The sequence below is a fragment of the Opisthocomus hoazin genome, chromosome 5 (genome assembly GCF_030867145.1).
Source record: "Opisthocomus hoazin isolate bOpiHoa1 chromosome 5, bOpiHoa1.hap1, whole genome shotgun sequence".
Lineage (NCBI taxonomy): Eukaryota > Metazoa > Chordata > Aves > Opisthocomiformes > Opisthocomidae > Opisthocomus > Opisthocomus hoazin.
This window is the reverse complement of record NC_134418.1, coordinates 28,562,127-28,576,942: the sequence shown is the minus strand read 5'-3', so window position 1 is coordinate 28,576,942 and position 14,816 is coordinate 28,562,127. Positions and strand designations below refer to the sequence as shown.

Below are 14,816 nucleotides of genomic sequence, written 5' to 3'. Positions count from 1 at the left end.
ATAATGAGTATAGGCATTTAGTTACTGTGATTTGGTTCATTATGAAACCATGTTTTCTTGACTTTGCGTGTAGATTTTTAAATATGCTTTTGCATGGCAACAGGGTGATTCATAATAAAGAGCCTGCAGTATTTCTTCAAGTATAGAAATAGAACAGAATTTAATACCTGAATAGCTGGAAACACTTTTTTTTTCCCAATTGTATTTCCTGCTTTATTTGTATTTTCTGTACCAGCAATCAGATCTGCGCAGTGGAAACTTAATTATACATAAACCAAGAAATGTGCATGCTTCATGTTCTTGTAAAACTTAAGGCAGTATTTTCAGTGCTTCACATTTAAGCAATCTGAAGATTTCATGTGGAACACAAGCCTCACATACACAAGCCCTGGTCTTCATGCGGAACTTCAGCCACCCCGATACCTGTTGGTGGGACAACACAGTAGGGCATAAGCAATCCAGGAGGTTCCTGGACTGCGTTGATGATAACTTCCTTCTCCAAGTGGTAGAGGGGCTATGCTGGACCTTGTTCTCACCAACAAGGAGGGGCTGGTGGGGAATGTGAAGCTCAAGGGCAGCCTTGGCTGCAGTGACCATGAAATGGTGGAGTTCAGGATCCTTAGGGCAGCGAGGACGCAGAGCAAGCTCACTACCCTGGATTTCAGGAGAGCAGACTTTAGCCTCTTCAGGGATGTGCTTGGTAGAGTACCATGGGACAAAACCCTGGAGGGAAGAGGGGCCCAAGAAAGCTGGTTGATACTCAAGGATCACCTCCTCCAAGCTCAGGAGCGATGCATCCCAGCAAAGAGGAGGTCAAGCCAAAACACCAGGAGGCCTGCATGGATGAACAAGTGCTCCTGGACAAAGTCAAGCACAAAAAGGAAGCCTACAGAGGGTGGAAGCAAGGACAGGTAGCCTGGGAGGAATACAGACAAATTGTCCAAGCAGCCAGGGATCAGGTTAAGAAAGCTAAAGCTCTGATAGAATTAAATCTGGCCAGGGGTGTCAAGGGAATAGCTTCTACAGGTATGTCAGTGATAACAGGAACTTTAAAAAGGAACTATGCTAAGACACATGGAAAATAAGGAGGTGTTTGGTGACAGCCAACATGGCTTCATTAAGGGCAAATCGTGTCTGACAAATCTGGTGGCCTCCTACGACAGGATTGCTGCATTGGTGGATAAGGGAAGAGCAACTGATGTGATCTACCTGGACCTGAGCAACGCATTTGACACTGTCCCCCATGACATCCTTGTCTCTAAATTAGAGAGACATGGATTTGATGGATGGACCACTTGGTGGATAAGGAATTGGCTGGATGGTCGTACTAAAAGAGTTACAATCAATGGCTCGATGTCCAGGTGGAGGTCAGTGGTGAGTGGTATTCCTCAGGGGTCAGTATTGGGACTGGCGCTGTTTAGCATCTTTGACGACATGGCCAGAGGGATTGAGTGGACCCTCAGCAAGTTTGCCAACAACACCAAGCTGTGTGGTGCGGTAGACACACTGGAGGGAAGGGATGCCATCCAGAGGGACCTTGACAGATTTGAGAGGTGGGCCTGTGCAAACCTCATGAAGTTCAACAAGGCCAAGTGGAGGTTCTGCACATGGGTCGGGGCAATCCCAAGCAAAAATACAGGCTGGGCGGAGAATTGAGAGCAGCTCTGCCAAGAAGGACTTGGGGGTGCTGGTTGATGAGAAGCTCGATGTGACACAGCAGTGTGCTCTCATAGCCCAGAAGGCAAACTGTACGCTGGGCTGCGTCAAGAGAAGCGTGGCCAGCAGATCAAGAGAGGTGATTCTGCCCCTCTGCTCTGCTCTGGTGAGACCCTGCCTGGAGTCCTGCGTCTAGCTCTGGAGCCCTCAGCACAGGAAAGACATGGAGCTGTTGAAGCAGGTCCAGAGGTGGGCCACAAAAATGATCCGAGGGCTGGAACACCTGTCCTGTGAGGAAAGGCTGGGAGAGCTGGGGCTGTTCAGTCTGGAGAAGAGAAGGCTCCGGGGAGACCTTAGAGCAACCTTCCAGTACTTAAAGGGGGCTTATTAGAAAGAAGGGGACAGACTTTTTAGCAGGGCCTGTCGTGATAGGACAAGGAATAATGTCTTCAAGCTGAAAGAGGGTAGATTTAGATTAGATATAAGAAAGAAATCTTTTACCGTTAGAGTGGTGAGGCACTGGCACAGGTTGCCCAGAGAATTTGTGGATGCCCCCTCCCTGGAAGTGTTCAAGGCCAGGTTGGACAGGCTTTTGAGCAACCTGGTCGGGTGGAAGGTGTCCCTGCCCACAGCAAGGGGGTTGGAACTAGATGATCTTTAAGATCCCTTGCAGCCCAATCTGTTCTATGGTTCTTCTCCCATCCCTTTGGGGTACTGTCATAGAAGCTAAGAGCTCTTTCTTATATAAGAAAAAGAAAAACTGTAATTCAGCCTGGCCATAATCAGGCTGTGCTACATGAAGGAAGCCAGTGCCTTCCCTTTACACCACATGTATCTGAAGGATTCATGCTCAAATGTTTACAATATTATTCATTTATTTGTATTGTCAGTGCATAGCAGGGCTTCAGACAGATATTTTGCCTGTTCTGTGCCAAGTGAAAACATTACCAGGGATGTGGACTTCATAATCTGCCCTCACGCATGCTTTTAATCATCTTCTTAATTAGTTCAGGCACAATTAAAAAAGGAGAATGGATTTAATTTAATAATTAATTCCCCTTTAACAGACTCAAAGATAAAGGGATACTGTAATTAGTAAGTAAATATTTTTCCCACATGTCCACTTTCTTTCTAGCTTAACCGAAAGAGCCCAACTACTGAAGAATGTTTTTAAGAAGAACCATGTGAACTTGTATCGCTCTGACTCTCTGCAGCAAAACTTGCTTCGTAAGTCTTCACTGACAAAATTAATATCCATTAGTAATATAGAAGTAAAATTGTACCTTTCACTGCATTTGTTTATAGTAAAGATGTAGTATCCTAAACCCAGTAGACCATGTTCTTTGCCTGTTGGTACATTTCTCTTCATTCCTAAGATACTACACAGAGTTCTTTCTGCTATTTTATAATTGCAAAATTATGTAAGAAATGGCATGGGTTTTCTACCTTCTAATTGCTGAGAAGAGGTTTATTCCCTACTATTGACCTTTGTTAAGCTGTTTTAATAAAGCTTTAACAAAAAAAACTGATCAGAACTTAGTTGGTTTCTGTTTTGTTTTGTATCTGCAGATGGCTACGCCTTCTCTCAAGATGAAAATGGAATAGTTTCCCAGTCTGAAGTAATAAGAGCTTACGACACCACAAAACAAAGGCCTGAGGAATGGTGAAGGAACACAGCTCGAGATTTAGGCCTTAGTAGTTACTTTTGTGAGACAGACTACTAGATCTTTGCTGGGAGCTGCAACCATGGCCCAGTTACCAGAAATCTAAAGATCTGTGATGGTCTTGTTCCATGAACTTTGGATTTGTGTATTCAGTAGACATAAGCACTGTGCAATTATGCTGTAACACACCATCTCTAAATTTTTTAACAAGTATTTGCTTAGCCTTTGTAAACAAATTGGAATTTACCTTGTATCTTGCCAGCTTGCTTATTTTACAATGAAGTTGAATCAGTATTGGTCATATACTCAGAAGTCAATGGTCAGATCGCTAAACATACTTTACATTGACAGGCCATTAGCATCTGTGAAGGTTATAAGTGTTAACGTATTTAAACTCAGTTGATAACAAGCCTTTGATTTCAACAAGTGCTGAAAAAATAGTATGTTAATGGTGATAATTCACCTTCTTTGAGAAAGATTTTGAGTCAAGATGTTTATAGATGTTTGTGTCAAACTAACCTAAAACGTTTGCCAAAGAAGTTCCATAAATGTTTTCTGTTGCTAGAAATAATTTTAAAGAAAATTAACTTTAGTCCTGATCTCAGAACTGCATGCTACAGTCTGCACTTGAGAAAGATTTACAGTACAGTGAGTCTAATTTGAGTGGCCTTTACGGCATTTGCTTTCAAAACTGCAAGTCTTTGCACCTTTGGCCTTATACAAGCTTTTCCCTCATTTTCATTTAGTATTGCATATGTTGAAAATGGCTGCCACCTTGTAAAATTGAGTACACATATTATTTAGTTCAATTTTTTAAGAATTGCTCTGCCTTACTTCCCTTTAGCAAACTTTATTTTTTTGCGATGCTTAGTTATATCTGCTTAAAGTGTAGGTTCAAAAGAAAGTTTGTTTTAACTTATTTTTTAAAATTAATTAAATTTTCAACATTTTTATACTAAAATTATTTGAAATGCATACATTGAAATAGAGAGCAAAGCATCCCCTTTGCTAGTCTGTGATATGTACTGTTTTATTTGCACTATAGCTGCTCCTGTAAAGGTGTGAAATGCATTGCAGCAGCCTCTGTACAACTTACTGCTCATGCAGAATATCTATATGCTCTTGCCTTTAATGAAAAAGGGGGAGGAGGTGACTGCAGAAAAAGATACATGCCTGATTCAAGGAAAAGGCAAAAAAAAAAAAAGAGGAAGGTGTTAAATGAGAACATTGTGACAACTTTTTTAAGTAGTTATACTTGGTATGTCTCAGCTTACTACCCAACAACCATCAGGTTTCAAACTAAGAAAGGCTACTTTAACTTCAGAATTTAGTTAAATCTTGTAGCTTTTTGGTCCATGTTTAATTCTGAGTTTAAAAGCCACCATAATTACATTAAAATACATTTTTCTATAATAGCAGTTTTTAATTAAATTTCTGTGCATTACATCGAAAAGATCTTTTTTATCCTTTGAGTGGAGATCAGCTGGATGGAAAAGCAGAACAATGACATCCCCAGTGATCTGTTAAATTAATAACTTCCTCTTCGCTCTCCAAATCATCTGCTTTCAGCTTAAAAGTAACAAGTCATCCAATCCCATCTTCTCTCTGCCCTCCTTCATTAGTCATACACTTACTAAAGGTTGACTTTACCTCCTTGCCTTTCATCTGGCTAAACACTTCACATATAACTTCATTGCGCTATCCCAGTTTCTTACGCTCCATTCCAAGAGAAACCTACAAATGCACATGGAAAGCCCAACAAAAAGCACTATATGAAAGTACATATTTAGGAAGGCGTATGAATGGGAAGGCAGTCTGCATTTCATATGCATGTCATGCAGTGTCTTCCTCTCACTTTGCCGGAGTGATCTTTAAACAGAAGACACGGGGACAAAGGCAACGTATCCCGCTAGAAACAGTACTGCCAGTCAGTCATGCAGACAAGAGCTGCCTTCAGAAAAGCCATTTCAGGCATAGATAAATAGATGGATCAATACGGGAGGGCCAAATCACTTGACCTAAGGCAAGAAAAATTTTGGGGGCATGCCCCTTTCCTAAAATGGAGATCCCTATTTTCTGTCACCCCAGGGACAATGACCAACTTCAAAACATTTCTGAAATTAACCATGACACTGTTGCTCCTTTATAATCTTTCAGTGTACTTAACTCATATAAAACAACTCAATCCATACGTACTCGCTTTAGGGGTAAATTTTTCATTGTTATTGATTTTTTCCTGGTTTAATTGCTGATTTTGCAGAAAAAGACCTGAGGACTGGAATGCACTGCAAAGTATTTATAATGCAAAATTGCATGATCTCTTATTCTTCCTAAGAAATAAAATTCTGTCTCACTGTTGAAGTATAGTTCATGGAAAACAACACACAGTATATCCCCTGGTTTAACCATCTTAAAAAGGAAGAAAGCAACTGAAACAGCTCCAAGATCCTAAATTTAGACTGTAATTTAAGGTTTTTAAGATTGTCTTATAACAACATTTCATCCTTAAATCTTTACAGAGTTTGAAGTATTTCACAAAGTGCATTTTTCATTTTTATCACTTCTATTTGGGTTTTTCTCCTGTCTCCGTACTTTATCTACATGCTATAAGCTATTTATTGTCTGGTAATTAGCAGTTGGAAGATACTGCTTCTTGGAAATAGTAAAAAAAACAATGTGGCAATTTAACTGGTTTTTTTGATTGCTCATACAATTCCATTTTAAAATACTAGATCATCTTATCTATGTATGCCCATTTTTAAATCAGGTCAAGTATACAATATGCACTTTATTTTCGTGTTGAGTATGCAGTAATATCATCTGTTACCATCCTGTTTGTACATCTTATCTTTGTTAAAGTAAGGGGATTGTGCAGATGGTTATTTAAAGAAAAAACAGGCAAAAGTGCTCGTAACAATGCCTCTGTTCTTACTGTTTGAAAATTCAAATTTGTATTAAATATAGAATTCATGTGGACTTTTTCATCTGTTTCATGTGCACTGCATAACAATTACAAGTTAGTATTAAAAATTTCCATCAAAAAGTTGAACCAGTGCCACTTAGAAATCGGATATCTTATAAATACTGTTGCTCTATTATCTTTAAATATATACGTATATATATAAATAATTCAGAAGAGTAATAGGAAACAAATTTTAACAAACCTATTAATAATTTGTATTTGAAATTTTTTCTTGCCATTTCCTAATTTTACACTTATTTTTGCAAAGCAGTTTCAACAGATTTATACTTAGTCATCATTCTATTTGTATAAAATGAGAAATAAAATATTTTGAAACACTACAAGGTAGCTGAAGATTCCTGTATGTCCACATGCATCCGTAAAATTCACTGTGTTAAAGATGCACGTTAAGTGTCTTAAGGCATCTTTAGTTACATTTAAACCCACCTTGAATGAGGAGTAATTTGGAATGCATGTTAAAATTTAGGAGAGAAGTTTTTTCTCTTTTTTCCTCATGTGTTGTGTAAAAGCACTTGTAGTTCTGATGAATTTATCATTCTGTCTGCATGAGGCAATATTTCTAAGTGTTCTGAGGCAATGCATGCTGGTTGCTGTTCCCTGTTTTTTAATGCCTTCGTTACAAGTCTGCTCATAATATATCGAGAAGCTAGCGCTATGTAAGCAAATGAGTTTGTCATTTCAACTTTCTGGGTACTGAATGTGTTCGCTGGTAACAAAACTCAGCAAAAGAGTTTCTGCCCACCCCCCCCAGCTCCCCCAGTTTCCTTGCTGTTAACCACTAGATCTTTATTAAATAAACAAAGGAATATTTTAGCATTCCAAACCTGGTTCCTGCTTATGCAAACCATTGCTCGCATAGGCTTCAGCTGGACTGTTTGTGAGTGCAAGGACTGCTCTGAGCAATGACGTGCAAAGCTGGGCACTTCGGAGGGCTGATGCTCCAACTTACATGAAAGCATTTCCAGATAGAGAGTGATTTGTAATTGCAAAGCCGTGACCAGAACAAGTTTTTTTTTTTAAATCGTATTTTATGATGTTTCTTTATTGTACAATAGAAGCCATAAATGCATTAATATTGTTTTTCTACTTCAACGTAGTTTTTCATTGAGATTTTCAGTGTTTGATATGTATGAACCACTGCAGAAAGCGGTCAGTCTGTAATAGCAAAATGTGCATTCAAGGTAAAGTGAGGTTTTACAGCTCCACTAAGCCATTACTGCTGAAACTGTCGTGGAAATTATGAAGCTGCATGAATGAAGACTTTTTGACTCAGTGTTTATGGTAGTTTCTCAGGTTTAGTTTTAACTGGATGTTAAATGCACTGTGTTTTATAAATAGTTCTTCTCTTTTAGTAACACATTCAGTTCTATGCAGTGTTACATGTCATTTGGCATTTGGTGAATGTGCATGTTTTGAACTGCAAATTTTAAATGTTTTGTCTTTTAATTGTTAAAAAATGAATAAACTTTGCCATTAAATGAAGAAGTTTGTTGAATTGATTGGTTGCAAATGCCAGCGATTACTTTCAGAGGAAAACGTGTCTCATTACTTTTGAGTTCTTTAAAATGGGACATATCAGAAATAGCATTTCACAAATACCAAAGAGTTCTTACGTTATTAATGTAAACTGCAAAATTAGAAAATTGTTTTAGATTTTTTTTTTAAACACCTAGTTTGCGATGTCTTTTTCAGTTCTCATGTGAAGTCCAGAAGAAGTATTTTTAAAAAAAAAAAAAAAAAAAAGTAGCATGGGAGTGCAATTTGGTGATTTGCAGCAGAGCCCTGACATGCTCTGGTGGTGATACTGTATTTTGAAAGAGAAGTAGGCAGTACAGGAATGATAGAGTGCGAACAAGGAGACTCGACTTCTCATTCTCAAATGGTAATTTATATATCACTGTAAATTGCCATTTACAGTGGTAAATACTGTATCCTTTGGCTGTGATGGTAGTGGGTAATTTTTCCCCCTAACAGTGCCCACCCACCGAATAAAAATCAATATATCCAAACCTAAACTAAGTTTTGGATGTAGATAGGTGACTGATTGTTTTATATACACACTAGCCAATGAATTTATTTTGTAGACATTGTATTCTGTCAAGGCAGGTTCGATAACAGATGCATCTTTCACGCCGTTAGTTTCATGATACCCAGTCTTTAACGGCAGAGCTGGTTTAAGGAGATTCCACATCACAGTAGGTCACCGCCTCTATTAACGCTGGCATTCATGAGGCCGTTGAAATTATTCAGGTTAAGATCCAGTTTATAATGATCCAGGCTCCCTTTCAAATCCATTCCCTTCTTTCCTATGGCAAACGTTATTTTTAAGCTAGATCATTTCACTCGCCTGATTGACACTGCAGCCCACTGAAGTCGTAGATGGAGAAAAGAACAGAAAGGCATTTCTTCCTCTGCCTTTGCTAATGAATACAGCGTGGTGTGGAATTACAGCCTCGATCCGGCTGCAGATCAGAAACTCTTGATGTGGGTGCTGTGGAGCAGCAGCCCCCTCAACAGCAGGAGCTCTCCTCAGAGCACCAAGTCCACGCGGAACATCACATTATGTAGAAAAACAGGGCCAAAAGTTCACTCCATCTCCTTAATGCTACTGCCAAGCTGTACCTGAATAGGAGTGACAAAATAACTTTGAAATTGTCACTTTTCTTTCTTTAAATTCCAGTGGGATGAGTATTACAAATAATCCATGAGTTTACGTAGCCGTATACTGTACTGCTTACCTGGTTTCAGATCAAATCCTTCATACGTTTGTGCAAGTTCATGTAACGTTTTTCCTCGCACTGAAGAGTTCTGATGCCTCTTGGAGATACACGCTTAGGAAACCCAAAGTGTAGAAACACAAAACAAATGGCTGATCTAATTCATGTCACTATTGCTTTCTGCCCACTGAAGGCCTGGGTTTCGGACGTGCCGTTACCAGTTAATGGCAATCGAAGCATTTTGTGCATAATGTGTGTAATGACAATCAGTTTAATGAGTGCAGGTCGTCTTTCATTTTGTTTGATTGGTGTCACTCTAGTAAAAAGAGTATAAACTAACTCCAGTATTACCAAAGAAATAGCTAAACCTTCTTTGTTAAAATAATAAGCATGGCAGTAAAGCAAGCACTGTGTAAATGTTACTTCTAAGAGCAAGGAATTGCTTTTAGCTGAAGTATGCACCTAGCCCTTCAAACTGTTTCAGTAGTCATCAAAACTATCAGAATGCCATTTGTGTTCTGTCTGCAAGCTTTAGGAAAGTTACAGTTTCCTATAAATCAGAGGCATCTGGTGCCAGCAGGTCCTTTCCGTCAGGAAGGAAATTCAGTGTTCTCACCTGTGCCCTGAATCTATCTGGGTTGGAAACCGCTGGCACGGGCACCAAGCGTTTCGGTCTGTGGGCTTGCATCCTGGCCACCTCCCTCTCTTCTCCCGTCAGCTATATAGGTCACTGCCACCATAGCTACATGAACAATAATTTACAGGTTCTTCTTAACTTAGGTTCTTCTCTGTCCAACTGTTTGCAGATGGTGCATGATCCCACCTTGCCTGCTTTATAGGTAACCCAGTACAGCTGTTTTTAACCACGTCCTATCTTCCCCAGCCTTAGACGCCCGTCTGCAGGATTTCTTATGCTCTGGCTACCGATCTGTGAAGTGCTTAGCACTCCGTAAACTTAAAGACTTCTGTAAGTCTGATTCAATGAAATTGTTCCTGTGTGTCAAGACCTTCAGGCATTTTACGAGGTCCAACATGTTCTGCAGCATCAGGGGAGTGGAGGAGGGAGCTCGGTGGGGTCTTCCCAGCCAGGCTGGGTCTCACGCTACGTGGCAAGTGGCACAGCCTCTGCTTAGGCTGAATGACCATGAAGGTCGGTACAACTGTACGCAAGCGCAGCGAAAGTCTGTCCCTGTGTTAAAACGTTATTAAACCCACCTGCAGAGCCCCCTGAGTGTCCAACTCACAGCCTGTCTTCCAAGAAAACTCTGAATTTCAGCTACCCACCACCTGTGTCAGTGGCTCTGATGACTAATCACTCTTTAAAGGTACATAAAATTGCACTTTCTTAGATAAAATTGATGGAGTTTCTGCTCCAGAAGGATCTGTGTTGCTTTGGTTTACTAGGTAAAGACTTCCACTGATTGAAGACTTATTACAGTCTGTAAAATATACAGTTAAATTGTTTTACTGTCTGCCTCTGCTGTGTACAGGAATGATCAGCAGATCTCGCAGGATGCTTCCAAACAGCAGAGCTCATATCTATTGCAATATTAAATGATTTTTCAAAACAAAAGTTACTTGATGAACAGTCTCGTATTCCTTAGCCTTTCAAAATGTGCAGTGAAGAAAGTCCTATGAAACATCAACAAAGGTGGGCACAAGTTTACCCACCCCCTTCCTTGAAGATTGTTTCTAAAAAAAATTGCAAGCCAAAAACACATTTCAATTAATTTCTGAAGTACTCAAAACCTACTTTTTAGATTTTTATAAAATGTATACCCTACTGTGTACCACGATTTTAGTTTGTCATTAACAATTACAACATCGAAGCTAAAAGCTATTACTTAAAACATCATTGTATACAACTTCAGCTGTCTTTCTGCTTAGAAACCACGTTTCCAGCAGGAACATCTATTGGACTGTAATGTTAATTATGCAATAAAAAACATATTAAAAGGGTTATTTCAAACTACTTTTTTCATAAATGCTGAGATACTCATTTGCTAAGAAAAAAAAATGTATTACACTCTTGAGGAAGAACCAGTGAAGCTTTTCTGAGATAGAAGTATGCTGTAATTCAGAAGTGCTGTAATTTTAATATAGCGTGGCTATGATGTACTTCAGCAGATCCTGAACACGGGGAGTTGGGGGCTGATAAAACAGGAAAGTTCAGCCTCTGGTACTGTAGATTCTGACACACAGAATGACTGTGTTTCTTCACAAAAATAAGTACACAGGGAAGCCCTCTAATGACTGTATTTTTTCTTGTGTATTTTCCTTTTGCTTGCTGCATGTGTTTGCTTTAGATGCGTTTTTTTTCTTCTTCCATTTGGTTTCTTGGTTTACTTGGATGAAGGAATGTAGAAGGGCAAACAAAATTTATTCCTAGGGCAGGATGTTTTAAATTAAAATACCCAACTAATCAGTGTGGTTTTTACCACATTTTTACCACAGTTGCAGATAAAAGACATTCATCTATCTATGAGTTCACTATATATTCAGAATTTTATATTATATTAAATCTGCACAACAGGTGCAGTCAAAGATGTAAATCATTTACAAAAGCAAAATTAACTATTTTAACAGGAAAAACACACAGTATGGTTACACCATCAAAATGAAAACTTGCTCGTCGAACACTGCCTGCACAGAGACATACAGATGACACAACATTTCAACCACACAGTTTATTGATAAAGTTTTTTTGGTGTGACTACTAAATAATTAGCGTTGTCAATGCTGTAAATACATTTTAAATTACAAGCTTGTCTTTACATTTTATACACGGCTAATTTTACAAGTAGAATTTTATGATCAGTTTGTCCAGCTTACACGCTGCTGAGCAAAAAGCCAACAATAAATACTTCCTTCTGACACATGCTCTAATATAATGCCTTTTTTTGAATTTTATGCAGAGAAGTTGTTAGTGATATCACTGAATACATTCTGCTTTTTGCATGTATAGTTATTCGGCCGCTTGGGACTGGCACGTTTTCAACTAGCCTAATTAGTACTGGTTTTATCTAGCGTAGTTAAAGTTTACTAACACAAATAGGAAGTGTAAGTTTAGGTATATTATGTGTATTTTAAAAACCCCACATATTTTGATACCTATAGTAAAATTCTTCCTGTTATTTTCATTGCTCGTGGACGTGGGAAGCAGTCAGCTGTTTTCAGGGTCCTCTTCAGTAAGTACTGCTCCTCTCTCACTTCTCAGGCTTATTGCTGCTTTACAGAACTAGTCTGATTATTATCAATGGAACGCAGCCACCATTTGTTAACTAAATTAATAGCAGTTAGGGTTAAAATGTCCTTTATAGCGCGGTGAAATGAGTAAGTTTATGCCAAAATGGTTTTTCTACTCATCTCTAGACACACTCTGCACGAATTAGACTGCCGAGTAGTCAGTTTTTAGAGCAACTACGTTTGGAATATTTTACAATTCATTTGTAAGTGTGATCCAAGCTCGGGAAATCAGATCCCAAATGAGACCTCGCACTTTCCAAGGGCTACTCACCCACGGGAACGGTTCTGGCTTCTGCAGCCCCGGTGTGCGATACCCGGCAGCAGCAGTCCCTGCGCTTCCAAAGGCTACGTTCTGTCCCGACAGCTCCTTTCAGCTCTGACCAAAATCGGAGCAGCTCTTCCCAGCCGGGGCAGGCTCCGTCTGGAGAGGATACCCAAAGTACGGCGGCGACACCAGGAACCCCGACGGCTGGGCTGGGTGGACGGTGTGGGCTGTCGGGAAGCAGCTGGACGTGTACGGTGGAGGTGGCGATGCCACGAGGCACCCTGGCTCTGCCCGGGGGAAGGAGAACCTGCGAACTGAGGAGCTGCCGGTCGAACTGGAACTCGTGGCGGTACTGGACTGCCTCGACGGCGTCCTGAAGCTTGTGGAGGCCAGGATCATGGGGAGAGTCTCGGCCTGACAGCTCCGCAGAGAAAATCGTGTTGGCTGCGACGGTTGTTTAGGTCTTAAACACGTGCAGCAATAAACGGCCACCAGAGAGCCCACGATGATGAAGGCGATAAATATCGATCCAACGATGAGGAATGGGACGTAGATCGGTTCTGGGAGAAGAAAGAACAGGAGAAGCCGCGCACGTTAGCCTGCTGAAGTCACGGGCCCGCAGCGCAGAAGTGAACTCCGCAGAGCTTACGCAGCCCCGCATCGCTTCGGTCCCACGGACACACACCACGCTGCTCAGCGGGCAAGAGCTGCCGACTGTCACCATTAGAACAAAGTCAGAGTTAAACCCTGCGGTCAAAATTTCTTCCCGTTGACGGTTTTAACAGTCACCAACGGCAAAAGCCGCCCGCGCCTTTGTGGCCCGGCGGGACCCCGCTGCCGGGGCCCCCTCCCCCCGCGGCGGTACGACCCCCCCTCCCCCCCCAGCGCACCCCCGGGGCTCCGGGCGGGCGATGCTCCGCTGGGCCGGGCACTCACGGGCGGTGACCCCCGGGTCCGGGGGTTCCCGGTCGTTGGTGCAGCCGCCCTGCTCCAGGCGGGCCTCGGCGGAGGCGCAGCAGTAGCGCAGGGCGCAGGAGCCGCAGCAGATGGTGGCGGCGGCCGTGTCGAAGCCCTCCGGGCACTGGAAGCCGTCGTGGTAGGCGCCCTGCCCGTCCACCCAGCCGTGGCAGTACTCGCCGCCCCCGCCGCCGGGCTGGGCCCCGCCGCCGCCGCCCAGCAGGCCCAGCAGGAGGCAGCGCAGCAGCAGCGCCCGCCGCCGCCGCCCCGCCATCGCCCGCCGCCCCGCTGCCCGCCCGCCCCGCCGGGGCAGCGAGGGGGCCGGCCCCGGGTGCCGGGGGGCGGGAGGGGGGGCAGCTCCCCCTTCCCTTCCACCCCCCCCGCCCGCGGCCGCGCCCCCGCGGGGCCGCCCCCGCGCTCACCTGACGGACCCGGAGCCGCTCCGTCCCCGCCGCCCCGCTCCCCGCGACGCGGCCGGTCCCGTTCCGTCCCTGCGACCCCGCGGGGCCGAGCCTGGACGGAGCGGGGTCTGCGGCCGGACCAGCGTTTGCTGTGCGGGGGTTCTCCCTCTCCCCCTCGGGGCCCGGCCTCCGCGCGGCACCGGCGGGGCCGACAGGCGGGCGCCGTCCGTCCGTCCGTCCATCCGTCCATTCGTCCGTCCGTCCGTCCGTCCGGCGGCCCGGGGAGGGAGGGTCCCCGGCACCGGCGGGTCGCTGAAGCAGCCCCGCGCTGCTGGGAGCTGGAAACAGCAGCACGTCTACTGCTGAGGCTCTTCGCTTTCTGACCCGTTCCCTTTCCTCCCCACTTCGGACGTGCCAAGGCGACGCAGCGGCCCGTCCCCGGGAGGTTTGTAGCCCCTTCAGCCCCGCGCCGGGCCCGTCACCCTCCTTTTCCATAGGGAGAGGGCGAGTGCGGGGCTGAGGAGGGGGGGACGCGTCTGTTCGTACCAGCCTCTGATCCTTTGGCTGCTGGAAGAATCATAGCGAGTCACCAAGCATCAGGAAAGCCACAAAAAAGGAACTGCTTATTCGTTTATTCTAGAGGGGAAAAAAATATATATTTTTTTTTTTTAAATGAACTGAGCAGATTCGAACTTCCGGTTTGAGGAAAGAAACGTTTCTCTAAATGATGTGTCCCCTGTGCGCGATCTGAGAGGCGCTCCTGCCGTAACAGTAAAAGAAAACGAAACGAGCGTTCTGTTAAAGTTGGGCTGAACCAAAGAATTCCTTTTTACTGCATCTGAAACTTCCTGCCGTCGTTTACCGCTGGGGAATGAATATGTATATGGGGGCCTGACCACTTGTCAAACATTTTGACTGCCCGCGTCA

The 14,816-nt window shown here is 43.2% G+C and overlaps 2 protein-coding genes across 6 annotated transcripts in view; one reads left to right on the top strand and one right to left on the bottom strand.

The window, feature by feature from the left end:
• The window catches only part of ATP8A1 (ATPase phospholipid transporting 8A1), a 131,339-nt gene extending 123,551 nt beyond the window's left edge, over positions 1 to 7,788 (top strand). For all 4 annotated transcript variants that reach the window (XM_075420765.1, XM_075420762.1, XM_075420766.1 and 1 more), the window contains 2 exons: positions 2,792 to 2,883; positions 3,226 to 7,788. In XM_075420765.1, the coding sequence (XP_075276880.1) occupies positions 2,792 to 2,883; positions 3,226 to 3,323 (190 nt within the window). In that variant the 3' untranslated portion in view covers positions 3,324 to 7,788. The remainder of the gene's footprint in view (positions 1 to 2,791; positions 2,884 to 3,225) is intronic.
• A 3,904-nt stretch (positions 7,789 to 11,692) lies between these two features.
• On the bottom strand, positions 11,693 to 14,512 carry SHISA3 (shisa family member 3). Of its 2 annotated transcripts, none has more exons than XM_075422170.1 (2): positions 13,911 to 14,512; positions 11,693 to 13,091 (listed from the first exon to the last, which is right to left on the bottom strand). In XM_075422170.1, exons 1-2 carry the CDS (start codon positions 14,137 to 14,139, stop codon positions 12,637 to 12,639), a joined length of 684 nt encoding a protein of 227 aa, XP_075278285.1. In that variant the 5' UTR covers positions 14,140 to 14,512; the 3' UTR covers positions 11,693 to 12,636. The 2 variants fall into 2 exon arrangements, with proteins under 2 accessions (XP_075278285.1, XP_075278284.1); XM_075422169.1 differs by lacking the exon at positions 13,911 to 14,512 and adding an exon at positions 13,468 to 13,762.
• Positions 14,513 to 14,816: the final 304 nt, after the last annotated feature.

Coding starts and splice junctions, on each gene's coding strand:
- SHISA3 (XM_075422169.1), bottom strand. CDS start 13,762: ATGGCGGGGCGGCGGCGGCGGGCGCTGCTGCTGCGCTGCCTCCTGCTG. Junction 13,092..13,467: donor GGACCCGGGGGTCACCGCCC/GTGAGTGCCCGG, acceptor TTCTTCTCCCAG/AACCGATCTACGTCCCATTC.